The 25,559-nt window shown below is 48.2% G+C and overlaps 1 protein-coding gene across 6 annotated transcripts; it reads left to right on the plus strand.

The window, feature by feature from the left end:
• The first annotated feature begins 2,619 nt into the window (after positions 1-2,619).
• On the plus strand, positions 2,620-23,887 carry LOC141047048 (uncharacterized). Of its 6 annotated transcripts, none has more exons than XM_073541973.1 (7): positions 2,629-2,748; positions 13,020-13,169; positions 13,299-13,478; positions 13,561-13,684; positions 13,768-13,865; positions 14,064-14,154; positions 21,210-23,887. In XM_073541973.1, the coding sequence occupies exons 2-7, from the start codon at positions 13,092-13,094 to the stop codon at positions 22,463-22,465; spliced, it is 1,827 nt and encodes a 608-aa protein (XP_073398074.1). In that variant the 5' UTR covers positions 2,629-2,748; positions 13,020-13,091; the 3' UTR covers positions 22,466-23,887. The 6 variants fall into 6 exon arrangements, with proteins under 6 accessions (XP_073398077.1, XP_073398074.1, XP_073398072.1 ...); XM_073541971.1 differs by lacking the exon at positions 2,629-2,748 and adding an exon at positions 4,382-8,348 and having other exon boundaries at positions 12,035-13,169; XM_073541975.1 differs by lacking the exon at positions 2,629-2,748 and adding an exon at positions 4,382-8,348.
• Positions 23,888-25,559: the final 1,672 nt, after the last annotated feature.

Below are 25,559 nucleotides of genomic sequence, written 5' to 3' on the forward strand. Positions count from 1 at the left end.
GTGAAAAAAAATGTTAGATGTAAATTTTTTTTTTCAGCCAGGGCCATACCATGTCAGTATTTTAATTGTTTTTTTTTCTCTTTATTCCACAGCACGGTGAGCAGCACTCGGGAGCCTGCACGATTGGACCCTTCTGAGGCGATCCCTGAGGAGACCGGCACCGAGGGACACTTCGACCGCCCCGGTACATCTGCACCTTCCCAGCCTTCCCACACATTCGACCCATCTGTCCCATCCACCAGCACAGGAGCATCGTGGCCGCCTACATTACATGAAGCTGCTGGTGAGGAGATCGCTTTCCCTTTACCCCACCCTTCTGCCCCTGCCACCTCTAGTACACCTGCGGGTACTGGGCGGCAGCGGCAGAGGGGTCAGGAAAAGAGTTATGCGCCAGAGTTCTTGCATCTGAATGCATCTTTCCAGAACTGTCTAAAAGTCTTGTCAGAGCAAATCTCCGCAGGCTTTCAGCAGATCAACTCCAGCATTCTGGAGGTGAAGACACTTCTGCAAACCATGCATTCAGAAGCAAGATCTTCGCCAAACCACACCTTTTTCAGGTCTGTTGTGGAGCGCATGGCAACACTATCTCCTACCCAGCAGATGCATGTAATGCATTCGTGCCACGGTGCTCTACAGCAGGTTACCTCCCAACCTCCACCTCCCACCACTGTAGTTCCTCCACCTGTACCCCCTCCAGCCACTTTCCATCCTCCCCCTCCTATTACATCTGCACCCCCTCCAGCCACTTTCCATCCTCCCCCTCCTATTACATCTGCACCCCCTCCAGCCACTTTCCATCCTCCCCCTCCTATTACATACCAGCAACCTCACCAGTACCAGCAACCTTCCCAGTACCAGCAACCTCCCCAGTACCAGACATCTCCCCACTTCCAGCAACCTGCCCCGTACCAAACTCCTTCCCCGTACCAAACTCCTTCCCCATACAACTTTCCATCAACATCATCTGCTCCTACAGTCCCTGCCCAACCCTCCACTCCACCGCCCACCACCTCTTCTGCCTCCCACATGTCCACCCATTCTGTAGCTTTTTCCACACCATCACCTCTAACTGTTCCTTCCCCACCACGATCCCAGTCCTCTCTCAACACTCCCATTGTCGAAGTGTCCCGCAGCCCCTCCAGCAGTATTTCCACCCCACACTACACCGAGTTATAATGTTTTTTTTGTAATAAAAATGCCCATTTGGTTGGTTTCAAACCTTTATTAAAAAAGTTTTTTTAACTTTAAAAACTGTTTACACAAAAAAAAATATTTTAAATAAAAGTTAAATTATTGTTTACACTGGTTGTCTGTCATTTCTTTCTGCGGCGAAATATGTTTAAAAAAAAGGTTAAATACAGGGTATTTCAAAGGTAAAAAGGTATTCAAAACCAGGTATATAACTGTGGGTAAATTTTAGCTTTTTGCCACAGTTGTGTTCCTGGTTGTGTTTGAAGCAAAGTATTTCACCTAAAAAGTTGTGTTTATTGTTGGTGATTTCCTAACAATGTACACAACTTTTGTTAAAAGGTGAAATACTTTGCATAAAACACAACCAGGTACACACCTGTGGCCTAAAGCTAAAAATAGTAAGACCATGACAAGATAGCCAACTTTGGTTGGCAAAGGTATATACTGTTGGTACAGAAGGTACACAAGTTTGGTTAAGGGCACAAATCTTTCACACTCTGTCATCCCAGTGTACTCTGCCTTGAGGTGACATAAAGTATAGTGGAAAATTGTCCCTCATTACTGAAACCGTCACAGAACTTCTAGTGGTAATATTTCCAATGACAACATCCATCTTCGCCAGTAACTTGCTCTTCTCTCCAACCTGCACTTTCTCCTCTACAACCTGTCAAAGAAGGGCTGTAGGAACATGCTATATATAGTTTTCCAGTAGCCAATCCCGTTCGGAAGGCCACAAGGGTCAATTTTAAAAACCGGATCCGGCGTAATCCGTCGAAAAACGGATAGAAAAACGGATGAACCGGATGAGACGGGTCCGGTTTTGTCTGTCAAGAACAAGACGGATCCGGCAGAAAACCGGATCCGGCACATCCGGTTTTACAAAACATTTGCCGGATCGCGCCTGACGCCGAAAACCTGATGTGTGAAAGTAGCCTAACCGGCACCAGCTCCACCGGACTCCGGGGTTATGGACGGAGATATTCTGAAAGGAAAGCGATGATATGGAGAAGATGAGAGAATGTGTCCCATTATATAAGAATCTATGGTGATGACCACAGATCAGTTTATTTGGCAATTATGGCTCAGATTCCAAGTGGAAATGGGAGACTGTTTTCCTTGATGCCCCAGGAGGTTCCGGGAAAACATTCTTCATTAATCTGCTGCTCACAGAAATTCTCCCAATCACTAACATTGCTCCGGCCGCTGCATCGTCTGGGATTGTGGCCGCTCTCTAAGATGGAGGCCGCACGGCTCATTCAGCACCAGGATCACCCCTGTATCCAGCGCTCATGGAAACTCCCATCTGTAATATCACTGAGATCTCTCACAGATCTGGAAGGATCCAATCACTTAATGGGGGGAATTGTTTTACTGTTTGCAGGTGACTTCTGCCAAATGCTCCCTGTTCTTAAGCAACTCCAGCACAGCTGAGCTGAGTCCTGCATACACTGAGGCCCCTGATCATGTGACTCCTGACTCCTCCCCTCCTGTGACCTCATCACAGGTCCTGTGCGCACAGAGCAGCCATATGTGTGGCGTGCGGCTCTGCGGGTGGAGGTAGGTGCTGGAGTCTCCATTATTCTCTATGTGGAGTGTGGCTCTGCGGGTGGAGGTCGGTGCTGGAGTCTCCATTATTCTCTATGTGGAGTGTGGCTCTGCGGGTGGAGGTCGGTGCCGGAGTCTCCATTATTCTCTATGTGGAGTGCGGCTCTGCGGGTGGAGGTCGGTGCTGGAGGCTCCATTATTCTCTATGTGGAGTGCGGCTCTGCGGGTGGAGGTCGGTGCTGGAGGCTCCATTATTCTCTATGTGGAGTGTGGCTCTGCGGGTGGAGGTCGGTGCTGGAGGCTCCATTATTCTCTATGTGGAGTGTGGCTCTGCGGGTGGAGGTCGGTGCCGGAGTCTCCATTATTCTCTATGTGGAGTGCGGCTCTGCGGGTGGAGGTCGGTGCTGGAGGCTCCATTATTCTCTATGTGGAGTGCGGCTCTGCGGGTGGAGGTCGGTGCTGGAGGCTCCATTATTCTCTATGTGGAGTGCGGCTCTGCGGGTGGAGGTCGGTGCTGGCGGCTCCATTATTCTCTATGTGGAGTGCGGCTCTGCGGGTGGAGGTCGGTGCTGGAGGCTCCATTATTCTCTATGTGGAGTGCGGCTCTGTGGGTGGAGGTCGGTGCTGGAGGCTCCATTATTCTCTGTGTGGAGTGCGGCTCTGCGGGTGGAGGTCGGTGCTGGAGGCTCCATTATTCTCTATGTGGAGTGCGGCTCTGTGGGTGGAGGTTGGTGCTGGAGGCTCCATTATTCTCTGTGTGGAGTGCGGCTCTGCGGGTGGAGGTCGGTGCTGGAGGCTCCATTATTCTCTATGTGGAGTGCGGGTGGAGGTCGGTGCTGGAGGCTCCATTATTCTCTATGTGGAGTGCGGCTCTGCGGGTGGAGGTCGGTGCTGGAGGCTCCATTATTCTCTATGTGGAGTGCGGCTCTGTGGGTGGAGGTCGGTGCTGGAGGCTCCATTATTCTCTATGTGGAGTGCGGCTCTGCGGGTGGAGGTAAGTGCTGGAGGCTCCATTATTCTCTATGTGGAGTGCGGCTCTGCGGGTGGAGGTCGGTGCTGGAGGCTCCATTATTCTCTATGTGGAGTGCGGCTCTGTGGGTGGAGGTCGGTGCTGGAGGCTCCATTATTCTCTATGTGGAGTGCGGCTCTGCGGGTGGAGGTAAGTGCTGGAGGCTCCATTATTCTCTATGTGGAGTGCGGCTCTGCGGGTGGAGGTCGGTGCTGGAGGCTCCATTATTCTCTATGTGGAGTGTGGCTCTGCGGGTGGTGGTAGGTGCTGGAGGCTCCATTGCTCTGCGGGTGGAGGTCAGTGCTGGAGACTCCCCATTACTGGGCGCAGGGGACATTAATCTCTTCAGCACTTTGACACTTTGGGGTCTGTGTGGTGTGAACAGTGACCTAATAGCTGTGGACCGAATGCGGTTTAGCTGGTTCCCGGCTCCACATTAGATCCATTCAGACAACTGCAGGATGAGAGGACAGAAGCCCAGAGATGTTCTCACACAATGTGATTCTTTCTCTCCTAGCTGCACTCCAGCACAATAATGTAGATACTAGTGATGAGTGAGCCGCTCTCCACTACTCCATCAGGCATCGGGAGCTCGGACAAGCTTGTTACTCAATTATCGCAGGTGATGGAGCGCCATGCTTGAGTTCCCGTCCCATAAACATGCTGGGATTGCACGCCATAAACGGTTTTGTTGTAGTCATGTTGGCTACTGACATAACGTGATGTGGCCGGACAGTCACAGTAATCGGGTTTAGAAGACCCAGTGACGCGATGCTCGGCACACCGTCCTCAGGAGGCAGCTCAGAGAGAGTTGTTATAGGAGGGAGCTTAGATTGTCAGCCCCCTAAGTATTATAAAGTTGTAGCCTTTAGTGTCTTTCATGTGGCCCTAGGGTGTATTTAACCCCTTCACCCCGAAGCCTGTTTTCACCTTCCTGACCAGGCCAATATTTTAAATTCTGACCACTGTCACTTTATGAGGTAATAACTCAGGAACGCTTCAATTGATCCCACTGATTTTGAGAACGTTACTTCATGATAGTGGTAAAACTTCTTTGATATGATTTACATTTATTTGTTAAAAAATAGGAAATTAGGCAAAAATTTTGGTAAATTTTGCAATTTTCAAACGTTTAATCTTTATGCCCTTAAATCAGAGATCAAAGTTTCATAGGTCACTCCCGGTCAGGCTTCGCTGTGCAATAGCGGTGATTTCAGTAACATGATTGATGTCATCACCGCTCTCACCTGTCTCGCGGAGCGCGGCCTGACTGGGAGCTGTACATCAGCTGTCGGCACAAACAGCGTTTCATGGGGACATCATGGAAAGGGAGTTGTGGTGTGAAAACACACCTGTTGCAATGGCACGGACGCGTTTTTTAAGCCAGCATTGTATCCCTTGGGTGTTCCTTATATAGTGATTGTCACATGACAACAAGATCCCAAATGTCAGAACCAATACACATACGTGACATAAAGATAATAAATGACACAAGAAGCAGCAAAAAAGGTAAAGAAACAAACAACCACTGCACGTCCATAGAGTGACAGGATTATAACCAATTAATACTAGAAATATATTGCACAGGGGATATCGCAGCCAATTCCCACAAGAAGAATCCTGGAAACATATAATTAGAAATTATTCTTTCTCCGCAGTTTCTATAGGACTTAATACATTTACCGAGTAAATCCCACCAGGACTGTAGCAGGTAAAGACCCCAATATCCACAGGTGTCCCTTCTAATTGGGGGGGAACTATAACCTCTAATAATCCTCGGACAGTTCTGACAAACACTGAAAAGTGCCCTTTATGGAGGTGACAGAAAGTCTGTTTAGTCACTTTAGCTTCATAGTATCAGCTCTAATCCAATGGTGAAAGAGCGATTTACCCTGAAGAGTCACAAATTGTGGGGTTGTTATCAAATGTTATATTTAGGGGGGTTTTGTGTTGTCTCCTTATAAGAATCACAATGGTTTTCTTCCTTTTCCGCTGAAAGATACAAACGACCCAACTATGAAAGATAGGCGTCATGATCCAGACCGGGTTTTGAGTCCTGTTTTCCCTTTTTCCCGGTCTGGCCATGTTAAGAGTTAAACTTTTCCAACCTCAGTCTGGGTTCAGGTTCGCTATTTATCGTTGCTGCTTCCTGCAGGCGATGTCAGTTATAGTTCTGCCTACGGCGTGAGTAGCCGTCTCTGTTACATCCTGATTTGTCCTGCTGCTATTCCCGACTCAACCCGTGTCTATTTTATTCCATGCTCCCTGTCCTAACTCTGTGTGTCCCCTTTGTGTCTGGACTTCTTGGTACTTGAACTAGGCTTGGACCCTGACCTGCTTTTGTCTCTTGTCTTTGGCGTATCTGCTGCTGACCGTTACTGATCCCCTGGCTTGCCTCTGACCCTGAGTTTGCTTATTCCTTTGGTACTGCGCTACAGTGTGTTGCTTGACTCGGCTTGCTTGGTTTTCTGGACTTAGCTATTATTTTTGTTTTTCCCTCCTTCGGTGACTCATCCATAACAGAATCGAGAAGTTGGAAGCTATCGGATTGCAGACCCCTGAACCTATCCAAAACAACTAGCAGTAGCCGTGGGGGGTTCCTACAGTGCCCTAGACCCCTCAATCACAGCGGGAGAACTAAATTAGCCTAAAGACAGAAAGGGGAAATCTAAACTGCCCCAGAGCAGACCCCAAAGCAATAAGCAGCCCCCAACATATAATGACTGTGAAGCAAGATGAAAAGGATGAGCAAATGATGGGGCCCAAGCTAACTAAATAGGACAGGATAGAAAAGCTGCTGTCTGCCATCCGCAAAAACCCTATCCAAAAAAGAACCAACAGACTGATAGGAAAAACAGGCCCTGAAGTCGCTAGGTTTCAAAAAGACTATATCAGCACTCAGGTATATTCTGAAGACAGAGCCAGAGATCAACAGATCGGAGACAAAAATGGAATTCAGCTCACCCCCGGCCGGGGATGGCTGAACTCCAAAAAACAAGGCAAACAAAACCAGAACTAAAGTGTACAATAGGCAGAGCAAAACTTAGCTTTGAGAAGCAGAAATCAGACTGGTCTCCAAGAATCCAGCAGGAAAATCACCGGCAAGGCAGCAGGGGATTCGGCTGCCTTATATCCAGTCATCAGTTCCTGTGACCCAGTCATCATCTACCTGCTCAGCTGTTTGGTAATCAGCCTCACTACCTTCCTTCGCCAGAAGAGGGAGTTCATCAGACCTCACTGGTGAAGGAAAAAATGAACTCACAACACTTCCTCTTTTGCGGTCTCCGGCTCTTGCCATCCGCTGCGCTCTGGTCCTGCTTCCTGCCCATTATCTGCGGTCTCTGTGGTCCTCTGTGCTCTCTCTTCGGACCTGCCTGTGCCTCCACTTCGGTCTTAAGCCCCAGTCGTCCCTTTGGTTCCAGCTGTCGCGGTTCCATCCCCTGGGGGTCTGCCCCTAACACTCCCTGTATAGGGGGTGGTCCTCACCTGGGCGCTCGCCCTCGGGGGCTCTGGAGCCATGACCCAGAGGGTCCACTTCCGGGTTGCTCCTTCTTCCCTCTCTACTACAGCAACCGTAACATTTAGACAAGCCATGGACCCCACTGGAGCCACGGCTGCCCAAAAGGAGTTGGTTTTCCTTCGGGAGAACCAGACGCGCATGATGTTCTTTATGAAAGCTATGGACTCGCGTCTCTCCGCTCTCCAATCCTCTGACCCTGGTAACACCGCCCAATTGGCTGGCTTGCAACAAGAATTGGCGCAGCAGCGTGACACCCAGTCGCATATCCTCAGCTACATGGCCTCGGTAGACGGTCGTTTGCTTTCCTTGCAGTCGGCCGCCTCTGCTCCTCCTGCTGCGGGTTCCCATCCTCCTCCGCGATTGGCCAAACCACCCCGGTATTGCGGTGACGCCAAATTGTGCCGGGGATTTATAAATCAATCATTTTGAATTACTGCCCCAGCAGTACCCCACTGACCGATCCAAAGTGGCCTTCGTCATCTCTCACCTAGAGGGGGACGCTCTGGCTTGGGTCAATCCTCTCTGGGAGCGTGATGCCCCTGTGGTTACAGATTTATCTGTTTTTCTGGACACTTTCCGTCGGGTTTTTGACAAACCAGGTCGTTTAGCCTCCACCACTGAGGCTTTGTTTAACCTCTGCCAAGGTTCTCTAACCATGGGCCAATACGCCATACAGTTTAGGACCCTGTCCTCCGACTTAGGTTGGAATAATGAGGCGTTGGTGGGCGCCTTCTAGCGAGGCCTCTCGAGTCGTATAAAAGATGAGTTTGCTGGTCGGGATACCCCTACAGTGCTAGAAGATTTGATTTCCCTAGCTACCCGGATAGATCTCCGGTTTCAGGAACGGGCCAGGGAGAGAAGGGTTTCCCATCCATTGTCTTCTGTTCGCAGGCCACTCAGTCCTCGACCCAGGATCCCCTCCTCTGCCTCTGCACCCGAACCTAAGCAGGTGGACCGCCTGAAACTCGCTGACCAGCGTCGCAGGGAGAGAAGCCTCCAGGGTCTTTGTTTCTACTGCGGTAGCGGGTCCCATTTGCTCTGAACTTGTCCTGATCATCCGGAAAACTCCTCCGCCTAGGCCAGGTAAGAGAGGCCTTCCTGGGCGTTTGTGATACCTCTCTACCCCTCACTCTGTCTGTCCTTTTGCATGTTGGTGGGAGGCGGGCTTCTCTAGAGGCCTACGTGGACTCGGGGGCTGCTGGGAATTTTATTAGACTTGAGGAGGTCAACAAACTTTCTGTTCCTGTAAGGACCTTGGAGAATCCTCAGGTTCTCACATCCGTAGATGGTCGACCCCTGCTAGAGACGGTTACTCTTGTCACTCATGAGGTAGAGTTGCAAGTAGGGGCTCTGCACAAGGAGAAAATTAAGTTTTATGTCTTAGCGGATATTTCTCATCCAATCCTTCTCGGTCTCCCCTGGCTGCGGCTCCACGAGCCCACCTTAGATTGGCATAGCGGCAACGTCTTACGCTGGGGGGAGTCTTGTCAGGCTCGTTGTCTGCTGTCGGTGTGTCCCGTGGGTATTCCCCGTTCTCCCCTTATTCCCTCCGGATTGCCGGCTGCTTACAGTGCCTTTTTGGATGTTTTTGATAAGAGAGAGGCCGAGACTCTTCCTCTGCACCGCCCCTACGATTGCCCTATTGAGCTCGTTCCAGGTACCACTCCTCCTCGTGGAAGAATTTATCCTCTCTCCTCGGCAGAGACCCAAGCCATGTCTGAATACATCCAAGACAACCTAGCCCGAGGCTTCATTCGGAAGTCTGCGTGCCCTGCAGGAGCAGGCTTCTTTTTCGTAAAGAAAAAGGATGGGTTGCTGCGTCCGTGCATCGATTATCGAGGCCTAAATCGTATCACGGTGAAGAACAAATATCCACTGCCCCTCATCTCTGAGCTCTTTGATTGCTTGAGGGGAGCGCGTGTGTTTACAAAGCTTGATCTACGAGGGGCTTATAATTTGGTGTGCATACACTCTGGGGATGAGTGGAAGACTGCGTTCAACACGCGTGACGGGCACTACGAGTATTTAGTTATGCCATTTGGTCTTTGCAACTCACCTGCAGTATTCCAGGAACTCGTTAATGATGTCTTTCGAGATCTCCTCTACTCCTGTGTCGTAGTCTACCTTGACGACATCTTAGTCTTCTCCCCCGATCTGGCCACACATCGCCGAGACGTTCACCAAGTCCTCCAACGTCTCAGAGAGAACCATCTTTTTGCCAAGTTGGAGAAGTGCCTCTTTGAGCAAACCTCATTGCCCTTTCTTGGATACATCGTCTCGAACTCGAGGTTAGAGATGGACCCTGAGAAAGTTTCGGCAGTTTTCAATTGGCCACGTTCCCTCGAAGTAAAGGCAATTCAGCGGTTTTTGGGTTTTGCCAATTATTATAGGCAATTTATCCCCCACTTCTCTTCGTTGACTAAACCTATCTCGGCTCTCGTCCGCAAGGGAGCTGATCCCAATCATTGGTCCCCAGATGCAAACGCCACCTTTGAAGCTCTGAAACAAGAGTTCGCGAAGTCTCCAGTACTCCATCGCCCGGATACCTGCAGGCCGTTCATTCTCGAGGTGTACGCATTCTCGGTGGGAGCAGGAGCAGTTCTTCTGCAGAAATCATCCTCTGGCCGTGCTCTCACCTGCGGGTTCTTTTCTAAGGCCTTCTCCGCTCCTGAATGTAACTATGCTGTAGGAGATAGAGAACTCTTGGCCATAAAAATGGCTCTCGAAGAGTGGCACCATCTCCTCGAGGGGGCCCTTCATCCGTTCATCATTTTTACGGATCACAAAAATTTGGCCTACCTTCAGTCCGCCCAAAGGCTCAACCCACGGCAGGCCAGATGGTCATTGTTTTTCGAACGCTTTGACTTCGAACTCCACTTCCGACCCGGGGATAAGAACATCAAGGCGGATGCCCTATCACGGTCATTCCTGTCGTTGGATAAGGAGGAGGGTCCAGCACATCTCATCGACCCCGCCAAAATCCTTACCGTAGCACCACTAAGCCAGGTCTCCCCGCCATCAGGTAAAACCTTTGTTCGAAGTGGAGATAGACTGAAGGTTCTATGTTGGAGTCACTCGTCAAAAGTTTCTGGACATTCGGGGGTTAAAAAGACTTTGGCGCTCATCTCCCGCCATTATTGGTGGCCTTCGCTTCGCAGAGACGTCCAGGATTTCATCGCCTCCTGCCCTTCTTGTGCCTGGAACAAAGTCCCTCGACACCTTCCTTCAGGACTCCTACATCCGTTACCTGTGCCTGCCAGTCCATGGACTCATATCGCTATGGATTTCGTCACTGATTTGCCTCCCTCTTCGAGATGTACGGTTATATTGGTGGTCGTGGACCGATGTTCCAAGATGGCCCACTTCATCGCACTACCAGGTCTGCCTACTGCTCCCGAGTTGGCAAAGATCTTCCTGCTCCATGTTTTTCACCTCCATGGTTTTCCTCTGCATATCGTCTCGGATCGAGGAGTACAGTTTACCTCCCGCTTTTGGCGAGCTCTCTGCAGATTGCTGAAGATAACTTTGGATTTTTCCTCAGCCTACCACCCCCAGTCTAATGGTCAGGTCGAGCGAGTCAATCAGGCACTGACATCCTACCTCCGGCATTTTTCCAATGCTCACCAAGATGACTGGGTCTCTCTTCTTCCTTGGGCAGAACTCGCCTATAACAACCATCCAAGTGAAGCTTCCTCTAAATCTCCCTTTTTTTGTGGTTTTTGGTCAACACCCCGGCATTCCCCTTCCTGTGTCCCCTACCTCGGGTGTACCGGCAGCGGACTCCTTGTCTGTAGACTTCTCTCTGATTTGGAGGGAGACCAAAAAAGCCCTTGAGAGTGCCAGCCTCAGGATGAAGAGGTATGCCGACAAAAAACGGCTTGAGGCTCCTCTGTATCGCACTGGGGATAGAGTTTGGCTCCTATAAATTAGGTCCACGTTACATTGGTCCCCTTGAGGTCTTGAGTCGCATCAACGACGTGGCCTACAAATTGAGATTGCCCGCCTCACTAAAGATTCCCAATGCCTTTCATGTATCTCTCCTCAAACCGGCAGTATTTAACCACTTCCCCTCAGCGCCTCCTCAAACTTCCCAACCGTGTACTTCGGATAACATCTTTGAGGTACGGGATATATTGGCAGTGAAGACTGTGAGGAGAAAAACTGAGGAGAGATCGTGGGAACCCCAGGAGAATATTGATGCTCCTCACATCATGAGACGATTTCTCACCAGCGTTAGGAGGAGGGGGCATAAAGGGGGGGTACTGTCATGGCCCCAGCCCTTACCTCTTCGCCTGCGTGCACCTCCCGGCGCGCTCCTGCTCTCCAGCGCGTCCCCGCGCCTGGCCTCCGGCTCCCTCGGAGTCGAGCACCTGCGCACTGCCGTCCTCCTGCCGCGCAGCCTCCTGGGTAGTGTGACGCGCATGGCCCCGCCTCCAACATAGCGGCGTCCATCGCTACTTATGGCCGGCGTCTGGACTGGTAAGACGCCTGTCTACGATTTCGGTGACGCTGTCTCTTGGCAGCGGTCTCTGTGTCTCAGGCCCCCCATCCTATCGCTTCTGTCTGCGCTGTCCTCTGTGTCTCTGCTTGTCTGCCTTGCCGCTGCTAGTGCTGCCTCTGATTACTCTTCCCCTGTGCTCCAGCCTTTCCTTGGGTCCTAGTAGCCTCCCAGTCCTGCTCCATCCATCCTTCCGTCCTTTCCTCTGATCTTCCCTGCTTGTCTGCCTTGCCGTTCGCTCGGTGTTATATTTGTGCTTCCTCTTTTGCAGTCTCCGGCTCTTGCCACCCGCTGCGCTCTGGTCCTGCTTCCTGCCCATTATCTGCGGTCTCTGTGGTCCTCTGTGCTCTCTCTTCGGACCTGCCTGTGCCTCAACTCCGGTCAAAAGCCCCAGTCGTCCCTTTGGTTCCGGCTGTCGCGGTTCCATCCCCTGGGGGTCTGCCCCTAACACTCCCTGTATAGGGGGTGGTCCTCACCTGGGCACTCGCCCTCGGGGGCTCTGGAGCCGTGACCCAGAGGGTCCACTTCCGGGTTGCTCCTTCTTCCCTCTCTGCTACAGCAACCGTAACAGTAACTCAGTACTGTGAGTACTTCACTAATAGGCGCTAAGAGGGAGACGTTCAGAGAGGGCACATGTGTTGGCGGAGTGTTGGAAAGGAGTGCTTCACCTTGCCTGGAAGTTGGCTGAGCTCCTGACCCAGAGGACGCGGCACGGATGCGGGCACCTGTACCTGCAACAGACTGTGAGTAAAGCTTTGGAACTACATGCCCTGGTGTCCTCCACTTATTCCTGCGCCAAACAGCCCAGCACTGCTACATCCCTTGCGCCCGACACTACACCATCTAAGTGTCGCCTCCCCTACACTGCCCTGGGACTACAGCCCTGCCTGTGGAGGGCTATAACATCATTGCTGCACCACACCATCTGTCCCAGAGGATCTGTTTGCAGCGTCGGCTTACATCTCCATTGGCGAACACTACAGGTGGCATCATGAATCATTCATAAACTTATCCCCTTTCTACAATGGGCGCCCAGGGCCACGGGCTGGGTCCCAGCGACCGTGACATCTCCCATTGAAGCTCATCGGGACGGGTACCGAGTACCCTGCAACCCTGGGAGGGCGACCCAGATGTAAAGAAGAAAACTAAATACTGTAAAATAATAAATCTCCTCATATGTTTCCCTTATTATCTCCAGTAATTGTATTATTACACTGGATTTTTATGATGTTACATCGGCTCATCTTCTCATTCAGGTCTCTACAATATCGAATCCTCTCAGTGAAGATCTTCTACATAAGAGAATTTTCCTCATTTACCCATCAAAGATGGATATGGATAGAAACAATATGGGGGAGAGGATATTACACCTCACACTAGAGATCCTCTTCCAGCTTACTGGAGAGGTGAGAGATTCTGATGACGACACATTACATCATTCTTATCTATGGGAATAACAGATGGACAGAACTGGAGAGGTGAGGACTTTGGAAATGTCTGTAGTGAGATTTATTAATGTGTCTCTCCATAACCAGGATTACACAGTAGTGAAGAAGACCTCTAGTGAGCGCTGTCAGGACCCAGTGTCTGACAAATGGGGAAGACCCCTGAGCCTAATCATGGGGCCTCCACCTCACCCCCTGATGTATGAGGACATCAATGACCAGAAGATCCTAGAACTCAGCTGCAAGATGATTGAGCTGCTGACTGGAGAGGTGACACTGCTGGGAATGTTGGGACATTACACAGTAATGCTATGAAGGGATCGGGGGATGACGCTATCATTGTATGTGTCAGGTTCCTATAAGGTGTCAGGATGTCGCTGTCTATTTCTCCATGGAGGAACTGGAGTATTTAGAAGGACACAAAGATTTCTACAAGGACATCATGATGGAGGTTCCCCAGCCCCTCACATCACCAGGTAATAGACAGGACTAAATACACATGGCCTATAATTATCTGCATGTAAAGAATGAATTATGTACCTGTATGTGTTTCCTCCAGATCTATCCAGTAAGAGGACAACACCAGAGAGATGTCCCCATCCTCTTCTTCCACAGGACCGTAAACAAGAAGATTCCAATGTTCCACCATATCCTCAGGTAGATGGAGAGAAGGTGTCATTGAATCTCCCCTATGATGTGTAGACGGCTGTGAAGGTCTCGTTCTCAGTCTTGTTTTATCCACCACTATTATCTGTTTCATAGTTTTGTAATGAGAATGGTGGAGATGGCAGGATTAGAGCTGATCATAAATGGAACTTCTCCATCTTTCTGTGACTTTTACAATATTTGTTTCAGGGTGAAGATCTGACCCACATTATTACTACAAAGACATGTTTGAGGTGTGATGAGTTGTGTAAAGAGGAGATTCCTACATATGACTACCCAGGTGAGTAGTAACCACTAAATGCAGAGAAGTCACAGATTTTTCTCAGGCATTGACTGTGGCTACTTTATCTGTGGTGTAGTCCGGCCGTATTACCATGATCACCTTTTTGACTCTAGACCACAACATTCTCCTCCATCTAAAACTGTTCAAATGAGTTTGGTCATTGAAAGCCCTTTTCTATAGACCTTACAACCTGGTAGATCCGCCTACCAACTGAAATGAAAAGACGCTGACCGTTACCTGCCCAGATCTGTAAACTACAAAGCCAAATGACAGCGTACTTAGATTGTGCTGACATGTTGTGCCTCTGACACAGTGGGTGCATGATGATGTCACTTCATCGGAGCAGAGCCACCCCCCGGAATCAGTGTGGGAGTGAGGAGGAGAGTGGAGTATTGTGGTTATATATATATATCAGTCCTGGTTGCATAATACCCTATAAGGGGGGGCAGCATGATACTGTCACAATCCTGTTAGCGCCGGCGGCTTGCCACGACTGAACAGGGTAACTCACCTGCCGCTATAAGGCAGCCCGGGATCAGGCGCTGTAGGGGAGTTCAGGCAGACAGGACCTGGGAGTCACGGTGAGCGGGGACGCTCATGCACAAAGCACAGGCACAACAGGGCCACACACACTCGGCCAAGGGTCAAAGTATAAGCGAAGAGGAATGACCCCACAATGAGGCTATATGAACTCTGCAGAATCCCAGAGTGAGGCTATCCTGATTAACTCTAGAACTGCCTAATCCCACAAACTCAGCAAACCATGACAGATACCCTATGAGGGGGGTCAGCATGATCGTTTTCTTTGCATGTCCAATATTTCTTATTGAAAGTCATCTGATAGCTTAGATTGCCAAGAGCCACCAAGCCACACACTCTAGTTACCCCACAGAGGTTTCTCTACTAGTTACTCATTTATTACTGATGAAGACTATTGAGTTTGATCATTTCAGTAGATGTTATTGTCTATATTCACAGTTTTTGACTACAGTAGTTGCTGCCCAAAATACTCTGATTTAACCACTTCCCGCAGCCAGTTTTGTGCTCCTAGTCAGGCTTCATGTTTCAATTCTGACATGTGTCACTCTATGTGGTGATCTTTAGAATTTTTCACCAAAGATATAAGGAAATAAATGGACCTTACAAATTATTTTCCAACCTCTCTTGAATCCAACAATACCCCCTACACAGTTGTACACTACTGTCTGGGCACATGGCAGAGATCAGAAGGGAAGGAGCGCCATTTAGCTATTTAATAGCAGATCTTGCTGGAATGGTTTTTCTGACACAATGTATTGGGGACACTGCTCGTGGTTACCTGGCAGCTCAAAGGATGGCTGCCATGAACAAGCTTGGCACTGTCTACTCCGTTTTCCAGATCCCAGGGATTGTCTTGCTCATCACCCTTATCTCCTCTACATAGACCTGGACTTATACAGAGACTCATGGTGATACCTGCTGTTCTGTGGAGTGAGATGGAAGGAAGAATTGTCAGGTAGCCGGGTCAGGACCAGGAGGGCAGAGAAAATATGTGGCGCCCCTGAGGGTTCAGTCACCACAGAGGTACTGCACCTCCCCCTGAGGTGTGGTCCCCGAGGTTGTATGGATACTAATGGTCCTGCAGCAGACACCGAAGGAATAGAAGTTGTCACCACTTTATTCCCACACAAGACTTGGGGGCACAACAGCAACGTGAGTGAGCCGGGACTAGGTAGCAAGGAGTCCCCAAAGCAGGCTACAGCTGTCTGCCGTACAAGTAGAGTTCTAAGAACATCGGAAAGGAGGAACTCCAGTGTAACTCAATACTGTGAGTACTTCACCATAGGCGCAAGAAGGAGTGCTTCACCATTGGCAGAGTGTTGGAACGGAGTGCTTCATCTAGCTTGGAGGTTGACTGAGCCCCTGACCCGGAGCACACGGCACAGATGCGGGCACCTGTATGCACAACAGACTGTGAGTGAAGCTTTGGAACTACATGCCCTGGTGTCCTCCACTTATTCCTGCGCCAACACCCTCAGCACTGCTACATTTCTGTGCCTGACACTGCACCATCTTCGTCTCTCCCCTATCTCTTCACCTACATGGCCCTGGGACTACTGCCCTACCTGTGGAGGGCTACAACATCATTGCTGCACCACACCATCTGTCCCAGAGCATCTGTCTGCAGCATCGGCTTAACATCTTCATTGCCGAACACCACAGGTGGCGTCACGAATCATTCACTCATAAACTTTAATCATCATCCACACGTTCAACCATTCCCCCTTTTACAATGGACGCCCAGGGCCACGGACTGGGTCGCAGCTGCCGTGACATCCCCCATTGGAACCAACGGGCCCGGCTCAGAGTACCCCGCCGCCCTGGGTGCGAGGGCAATCCAAATACAAAATGAGAAGATGCAAGAGTAGTCAGTAAATGGGCCGTGGTTCACAACTGGAAACAAATTCACAAGCCGAGAGCTGAGCACAGGACTGAACTAGAGGAGAACAATGCTGTGTCTGGCACATTCCGGCCATATGCTTCCAGCTTTACTACAGTGAAGTTATTTTCAATTGGCTGAAACAGGGAGCAGAATACTTCAGCTGGACAGCACACACCCATACCACCAGAATGGATGGTACTATAGTTCCCAGGCACCCTAATCTTAATGGCTGGACAGCGCCGGTGCCACCCAGAGCTTCTGGCTCTGACATCTCCTCCATTAACAGCACTGCCTGCAGAATGAATAAGGCAGCACCTGGTGACAGAAGCAAATGTCGCAGGAGCAGTTTCCAGAGAGGATGTAGATAAAAATAGGAGGAGAAAAAACATGCAAAAGGGTTTTATCCTATAGAAATAAAGTTGTTAAATAAGGTTATGCTAACCTGATTTATGTCATGTCACCGTCAGACTCGGGGGCTTGTGTTCCTGCCTCGGCCTCTGGGAGGCGCCGGACTCCTTCAACTGGTGGTGCCGGCAATAGGAGGGCTATGTCCTCATGTGGTCCCGCTCCTTTGATGCATGCCTCTGTCATTGGCCATCGCTGTGTTTCTCCTGTGGGTCATGGTGGTGACAGGGAAAGGGCCCCTGCGCAGGCGTCTGGTGGGCGCAGGCTTCGCTCTTCTGTCAGAGGTGAAGGGGTTGGTGCATCGCCATCTGGCCTGGATCTGGGGCTGGTCCAGATTAGGTCATCAGGCTGTGAGCATGTGAGGGATAGCCGTCTCCTTCAAATACTTTGGAGCCTGTCCTGCAGGCCGCCAGAGATTAGTCTTGGTTTCCCCAGTGTTCTAGTGTTGCTACTTTTGACTCTGACCTTTGCCTGGATTTCTGACTCTGCTACAGCCTGCCAATTTTGTACCTTTGCTGCCCTCCGGTTTTTTGACTCTGACCTTAGCCTGGATTTTGACTCTGCTACAGTCTGCTGATTTTGTACGTCTGCTGCCCACCCGGTTTCTGACTTTTGACTCCTGACTACACTTTTGGTCCCAGTTTTCAGTCCCTTCCTTGCGACTGTCCTGCTCCAGTCCGCTGCTCTCATAGGCAGCTACCTCTTGGGCTCCGCTGTAATTCCAGATCCTCGTATGGGGGTAAAGGGTCTCTGGGTGCTGTCTTACGTGCAGCTCAGACTTGCAACTGACAGATGTCACAATTTAGTTGTGTATACACAACAATTCCATGGCTTATAAATCCAGATACTGCAGGTCCAACGGGTCATCAGACCGAGTAATCACAGATCAGGAGAATTTGTGAATAATCTGCGCTATTGGTATTTCATGTAATAGGTTCAAGTACAGACAGAAAGTATTTGCAGATCTTCCTTTATTCAGTCAACGCATTTTGAAGTGCTACAGTGCAGCAGGACAAGAAAACCATAGTTTACCACACATTCTCCATAGGGAATATGACACACCATTTGTAGAAGCCCTAATATATCAAAATGGCAGAAAACCAGAGCAGTAGAAATCCCGATAAAATAACTCCATCTTAGAAATTATAACCCTCAATGAATTCATGTATAGGAGCAGTGAATATTTTGACTCCACAGACGCTTTCAGGAAATTAGCACTCTGTGGATGTTGGAAAGTGAAAATTGCACATTTGCCATTTTGTTATCCAACACATAGTGCCCAGATTGTGCTTCAGGAGACACACACTGTAAATTAAGTGGATTCTTCTCACTTTAATAATGCCAAATACAGGGATGCTGATGTTTGGGCACACTGCAAGGCTCAGAAATGAGGGGGAGATTTGACTTTGGGAGAGCAGAAGTTGATGGACTGGTTTATGGAAGCCATGTGTCACAATCCATGTTTGGATCTGTGGCAGATCTGGGCTCACATATACAGTGGGGCAAAAAAGTATTTAGTCAGTCAGCAATAGTGCAAGTTCCACCACTTAAAAAGATGAGAGGCGTCTGTAATTTACATCATAGGTAGACCTCAACTATCGGAGACAAACTGAGAAAAAAAAATCCAGAAAATCACATTGTCTGTTTTTTTATCATTTTATTTGCATATTATGGTGGAAAATAAGTATTTGGTCAGAAACAAGCAATCAAGATTTCTGGCTCTCACAGACCTGTAACTTCTTCTTTAAGAGTCTCCTCTTTCCTCCACTCATTACCTGTAGTAATGGCACCTGTTTAAACTTGTTATCAGTATAAAAAGACACCTGTGCACACCCTCAAACAGTCTGACTCCAAACTCCACTATGGTGAAGACCAAAGAGCTGTCAAAGGACACCAGAAACAAAATTGTAGCCCTGCACCAGGCTGGGAAGACTGAATCTGCAATAGCCAACCAGCTTGGAGTGAAGAAATCAACTGTGGGAGCAATAATTAGAAAATGGAAGACATACAAGACCACTGATAATCTCCCTTGATCTGGTGCTCCACGCAAAATCCCACCCCGTGGGGTCAGAATGATCACAAGAACGGTGAGCAAAAATCCCAGAACCACGCGGGGGGACCTAGTGAATGAACTGCAGAGAGCTGGGACCAATGTAACAAGGCCTACCATAAGTAACACACTACGCCACCATGGACTCAGATCCTGCAGTGCCAGACGTGTCCCACTTCTTAAGCCTGTACATGTCCGGGCCCGTCTGAAGTTTGCTAGAGAGCATTTGGATGATCCAGAGGAGTTTTGGGAGAATGTCCTATGGTCTGTTGAAACCAAACTGGAACTGTTTGGTAGAAACACAACTTGTCGTGTTTGGAGGAAAAAGAATACTGAGTTGCATCCATCAAACACCATACCTACTGTAAAGCATGGTGGTGGAAACATCATGCTTTGGGGCTGTTTCTCTGCAAAGGGGCCAGGACGACTGATCCGGGTACATGAAAGAATGAATGGGGCCATGTATCGTGAGATTTTGAGTGCAAACCTCCTTCCATCAGCAAGGGCATTGAAGATGAAACGTGGCTGGGTCTTTCAACATGACAATGATCCAAAGCACACCGCCAGGGCAACGAAGGAGTGGCTTCGTAAGAAGCATTTCAAGGTCCTGGAGTAGCCTAGCCAGTCTCCAGATCTCAACCCTATAGAAAACCTTTGGAGGGAGTTGAAAGTCCATGTTGCCAAGTGAAAAGCCAAAAACATCACTGCTCTAGAGGAGATCTGCATGGAGGAATGGGCCAACATACCAACAACAGTGTTTGGCAACCTTGTGAAGACTTACAGAAAACGTTTGACCTCTGTCATTGCCAACAAAGGATATATCACAAAGTATTGAGATGAAATTTTGTTTCTGACCAAATACTTATTTTCCACCATAATATGCAAATAAAATGAAAAAAAACCAGACAATGTGATTTTCTGGATTTTTTTTCTCAGTTTGTCTCCCATAGTTGAGGTCTACTTATGATGTAAATTACAGACGCCTTTCATCTTTTTAAGTGGTGGAACTTGCACTATTGCTGACTGACTAAATACTTTTTTGCCCCACTGTAACCTTTTTTTCCTTCAAGCCTCTGGCTTAATGTTAGTTTTTGCCCCCGGTGGCCGCTGGGGTTATTACAACCTTGGTGGCTGTTAATGGGTTTTGCCACCGGTGGCTGCTGGGGTTATTACAACCTAGTTGCTGTTAATGGGTTTTTCCTCCGGTGGCCGCTGGGTTTACTACACGTTAAATTAGCCAGCAGGTGTTAACCCTCCCCTCCTTCTTAGAAATGGGTGTCAGGTGCTCTGGATCACTGTTGGTGTTACTGGTCATTTCCTAACCAACCTTGGAGGAGAGAGGAGCTATTGGGAGCAGTGCTTTGCAGCTCATCCAGAGCTTTGGTGTTTCAGCTGTTCAGTTGGAAGCTTTATCCAGGTGCCGTACTCTCTTGCCTCAGGATTTGGCAACAGAGAAAGCTAAGTTGTTTGTTTTTTCCTGTTCATTTTTTCCCTAATGTTATATTAGTACAGCGGTGGGACCAGTGTCTGCACTAGCCAGTTCCCTAGTAAGGAATAGGTGCAGGGCTAGTGAGGGACTAGGTATCCTGGTTGGCGACAGGTGAAGAGCCTGTATAGGGAACATTAGGAGTGTTCAGGGACACAGCCTCAGTAGAGTGCCGGAGGTGTCCATCTCCCTGTTCCCCATTGTAGGGCCCACCGTTATAACTGTGTCCCCGGTGTTCCCTTGTTTGTCTTGTCGTTTAAGTTACCGACCTGCTGGTCGCGTCACACAAGACAAGTCAATACGTGACACCATGTACATGTAGCTTTTCAAGAGCCTTTAACCTACTAATAATGTGGAAACTTTCCACTGACAGATGATGGACCTTACTGGCGCCTTATTTTTTGAAGGATGAGTAGAAGCTTTTAATGGTATTATTTTCGCCACCATAACATTGCTTGGTGGCTTTTTATTCCATATTTGGGAGGTAGAATGAACAAACAGTTGAACACTACGTTCTACTGGTTCATCCTATGAGGTTTTCTATTAGACTGTGAACTGTCATTTTCTTGGTGAATGATTCAATATTTTTAAATAAACTGTCCATAAAAATGGCAAGTTAAGTAGAGATGTTCAAAAATATAAATAGCAAGGATATTTTATTAAAAAATAATTGTTTTTATTCTTGGCAGATGACCGTAACAGGAGATCGGAGAAACAGCTGACATCTTCAATTTTTAGATCAGATGATCTAAATATCTTACAGAATACAATTAAAGTGAATGCAATTACCCCTGATATACCATCATCCCTTCACAGCAAAGATGTATCATCTGATCCATTGAAACAGGTTCTGTCTTTTGATTCTTTACCGGCTATTATGGAAAATCAAAGTCACAAAATAAGCATTAAAACAAAAATTGCTCCTAAAGCAAAGGAGCCATTTTCATGTTCAGAATGTGGAAAATGTTTTAACCAGAAGTGTGTTCTTGTTAGACATCAAAGAACTCACACAGGGGAGAGGCGGTTTTCATGTTCAGAATGTGGCAAATGTTTTAACCAGAAATCAGATTGTTGTAGGCACCAGAGAACCCACACGGGGGAGAAGCCATTTTCATGTTCAGTGTGTGGGAAATGTTTTGGAGAGAAATCAAGTCTTCTCAAACATCAGAGAACTCACACAGGGGAGAAGCCATTTTCATGTTCAGAATGTGGGAAATGTTTTACAGAGAAATCAAGTCTTCTCAAACATCAGATGACTCACACAGGGGAGAAGCCTTTTTCATGTTCAGAATGTGGGAAATGTTTTACAGAGAAATCAAGTCTTCTCAAACATCAGATGACTCATACAGAGGAGAAGCCTTTTTCATGTTTAGAATGCAGCAAATGTTTTAAATGGAAAACAAATCTTGATAGCCACCAGAGAACCCACAGAGGGGAGAAGACTTTTTCATGTTCAGAATGTGGGAAATGTTTTACAGGGAGATCAGGTCTTATCAAATATCAGAGAACTCACACAGGGGAGAAGCCTTATTCATGTTCAGAATGTGGCAGATGTTTTACATGGAGATCAAATCTTATCAAACATCAGAGAACTCACACAGTGGAGAAGCCTTATTCATGTTCAGAATGTGGGAAATATTTTACACAGAGGTGGATTCTTGTTAGACATCAAAGAACTCACACAGGGGAGAGGCTTTTTTCATGTTCAGAATGTGGGAAATTTTTTAACCAGAAATCAGATGTTGTTATACACCAGAGAACCCACACAGGGGAGAAGCCATTTTCATGTTCAGAATGTGGAAAATGTTTTAACCGGAAATCAGATTTTGTTAAGCACCAGGGAACCCACACAGGCGAGAAGCCTTATTCATGCTCAGAATGTGGGAAAAGTTTTGTAAAGGAATCAAATCTTATCGCACATCAGAAAATTCACATTAAGATTTAACTTGTTTAGAGTGAGGGCGATTTTTTTTTAACTTGAAATCACATCTTGTTAAACACCAGAGCAACCACACAAGGGAGAAACCTTTTTAATGTTCAGAATGTGGGAAATGTTTTAACCAGAAAGCACAACTTGATAGCCACTGGAGAACACACAAAGGGAAGAATGCCGCAACTACACCCAACACTCTAGAAAGGACCCAGCTGCAACAATTAAAAACACCAATTTGGACCTAGCTTCCTAAGAGGCCATTGAGAGGTTTCTAATACCTCCTGAGGAACCAGAGAGGGGGCTGCATGACACTGTCAACAAGAAGAAAGGAAAGTGTGAAGTAGTATGCGAAAACTCTATCTGAAAAACTGAAAGACATACATATACGGCAAAGAAATCAAGCTAAGGAGAACCAAAAATAAAATGAACATGTATAACCTCCTAGAAACCTATGGCAGGAGGAAAAGGTGCTGGAGGGATCTAAAAGACTCCTTTCAAGAATACATGTGGATTTTACCAAGCAAGGTAAACCTCTTAGATGAAGTAGAGAAGTGACTCAGAGTCACACTTTAACTTCTGATTATTTTTTTTAAGAACATGGATCCTAAACCTGGATCATGTGAAGTGGCCTTATAAGTGACTAATAGAGGGGTGACAATACATTGGGATCACATCTCTCTTCTTATGCACCCTAAAGTCTTGTTTGCTTTTGTGCCTGCTACTTGACATTGAGTACTGTTTCTCTGTTTACTTGTAATCAGAATACTCAAGTCCTTCTCCTGTTCTGTAGTCCTGAGTATGCTTCCGTTTAATGTATATGCAGCAGTAGGATTACTCTGACCTAGTACATTACTCTACATTTATCAGTATTTAATTTCTTTTGCAAAGTGTTTGCCCATTCATCTTATTAAGATCATTTTGTAATATTGTACTGTCCAGGTCAGTTTTTAATAACCTACATAGTTTGGTGTCGTCAACAAAGACTCTTACCCCTGAGGAAGCTACATTGCTGTGGCGTAATGCGTGGGGTCCGTGACTCTCTCACTCTTCCCACTTCATATTGAGAGTTGCATTCCTTGTGGTTCTGATGAATAATTTATATGTAACCCTTTGATAAGGGATTTATATCTTACTCTCCTATCTTACACTGGGTTCATATTATCCTTACAGGCACCTTAGTGTATTTTACAGTTATGTCAAACTGCACTATTGCTTATCTGAGCCTTTGTGGAACCCTTGTTTATTGGAGTTAAATTTTTGCATGAAATTTTGCTTTTTTCGGAGTCAGTCTTTTTTACGTTGTTTATTATGACATGGTGATTGTGCTTTGTTATAAAATATATTCCCCTACCTTCTTGTCTGCTTTTAATTGCTTTTATACTCATTCCTGCATATGTTTTGGTATCAATAAAGTATCTTTTTCATTTTTTTGGACATCCCAGCTTATTTTGTTTTACTTTTGGTTATTGGTTTACCAACACAGTCTATTGCTGTTGGTGGCCGCCAGACAAGAAGAGATTCCAACTAGAGTAATATAAGTTTAAAAAATAAATGTTTATTTATAGCAATCAATAAATATGCATAAAAACTTAAAAAATGCAGGGCAAAAAAACCTCCAAAAAATGGGAGGGAGGAAGAAGCACAAGGTTGTTGAAAATGAACTAAAAGTGGGACCAGGAGGTGGGAGTAAAAAATGAATAAAGTAGGACCACTAGAGCTAGTATCAAATGCACAATTATTAAATACTAGCTGAAGAGCCCGGCGTTGCAGGGGCATAGTACCTAACTGTGGGTCCTGCTCTCCACCCGCCATCCCGTTCTATCCCTCCGCAGCCGCGCTCTACATCCATGTCCCGGTGTCCCTTCACAGACCCGCTCTCTTCTTCCACAGCCCTGCTCTCCCGCTCTCTCCCTCCACGGCCCCGTTCTCTTCCTTCACAGCCCTGCTCCTCCCATCCACAGCTCTGCTCTCCCATGCTCTCCCTCCACAGCCCCGTTCTCTTCCTTCACAGCCCTGCTCTCCCCGTCCACAGCCCCGTTCTCTTCCTTCACAGCCCTGCTCTCCCGCTCTCTCCCCCCACAGCCCCGTTCTCTTCCTTCACAGCCCTGCTCTCCCCGTCCACAGCCCTGTTCTCTTACTTCACAGCCCTGCTCTCCCCGTCCACAGCCCTGCTCTCCCACGCTCTCCCTCCACAGCCCCGTTCTCTTCCTTCACAGCCCTGCTCTCCCCTGCTCTCCCTCCATAGCCCCGTTCTCTTCCTTCACAGCTCTGCTCTCCCGCTCCCTCCACAGCCCCGTTCTCTTCCTTCACAGCCCTGCTCTCCCCGTCCACAGCCCCGTTCTCTTCCTTTACAGCCCTGCTCTCCCGCTCTCTATCCACAGCCCCGTTCTCTTCCTTCACAGCCCTGCTCTCCCCGTCCACAGCCCCGTTCTCTTCCTTCACAGCCCTGCTCTCCCCGTCCACAGCTCCGTTCTCTTCCTTCACAGCCCTGCTCTCCCGCTCTCTCCGTCCACAGCCCCGTTCTCTTCCTTCACAGCCCTGCTCTCCCTCTAGAGCCCCACTGTCTTCCTTCCTCCTCAGCAACGCTCTCCATGCACCACACGTGGTGACGCTGGGACCAGGAGAGAAAGAGGTGTGCAGATTGTTCGTGTGGGCGGAGCTAGAGCAGAGCTGCAGCACATGTGATTTGGTGGCCTGCGGGGGGGCGTGGTCTAGCACTGTAGTAGGCCGCAGTAGAAGCCGGAGACTAAATTTAGGCCTGGAAGCTGCAGGGGAGAGGGGGGATAGCGCAGTTGGCAACAGGGAGAGTGCCGACTGAGCCGGGACAGGGCTGGGAGGGTGTCAGCACTATTCGGCCCCTGTCCTGAAGACTGTCTTCCTCACAGCCCCGCTCTCCATGCACTGTCCTGCTGTATCTGTCCTCAGCCCTGCTCTCCAACAGCGTCCCACTCTGCTGCTTCGTTATTGGTTGGTGTCCCGCTCTGCTGCTTTGTGATTGGTTGGTGATACACACATTCAGATTTATATATGGAGATGATACAAAAAGCCTAGAAGGGACAATATGCTGATATAAATTATGAATAGAAGAAATGCTTTATGATGTGCA

Source organism: Dendrobates tinctorius, unplaced genomic scaffold (genome assembly GCF_039654945.1).
Source record: "Dendrobates tinctorius isolate UK_male_01 unplaced genomic scaffold, ASM3965494v1 ptg000126l, whole genome shotgun sequence".
In the NCBI taxonomy this organism is placed as follows: Eukaryota; Metazoa; Chordata; class Amphibia; order Anura; family Dendrobatidae; genus Dendrobates; species Dendrobates tinctorius.

Coding starts and splice junctions, on each gene's coding strand:
- LOC141047048 (XM_073541973.1), top strand. CDS start 13,092: ATGGATATGGATAGAAACAATATGGGGGAGAGGATATTACACCTCACA. Junction 13,170..13,298: donor TCTTCCAGCTTACTGGAGAG/GTGAGAGATTCT, acceptor CTCCATAACCAG/GATTACACAGTAGTGAAGAA. Junction 13,866..14,063: donor ATGTTCCACCATATCCTCAG/GTAGATGGAGAG, acceptor TATTTGTTTCAG/GGTGAAGATCTGACCCACAT.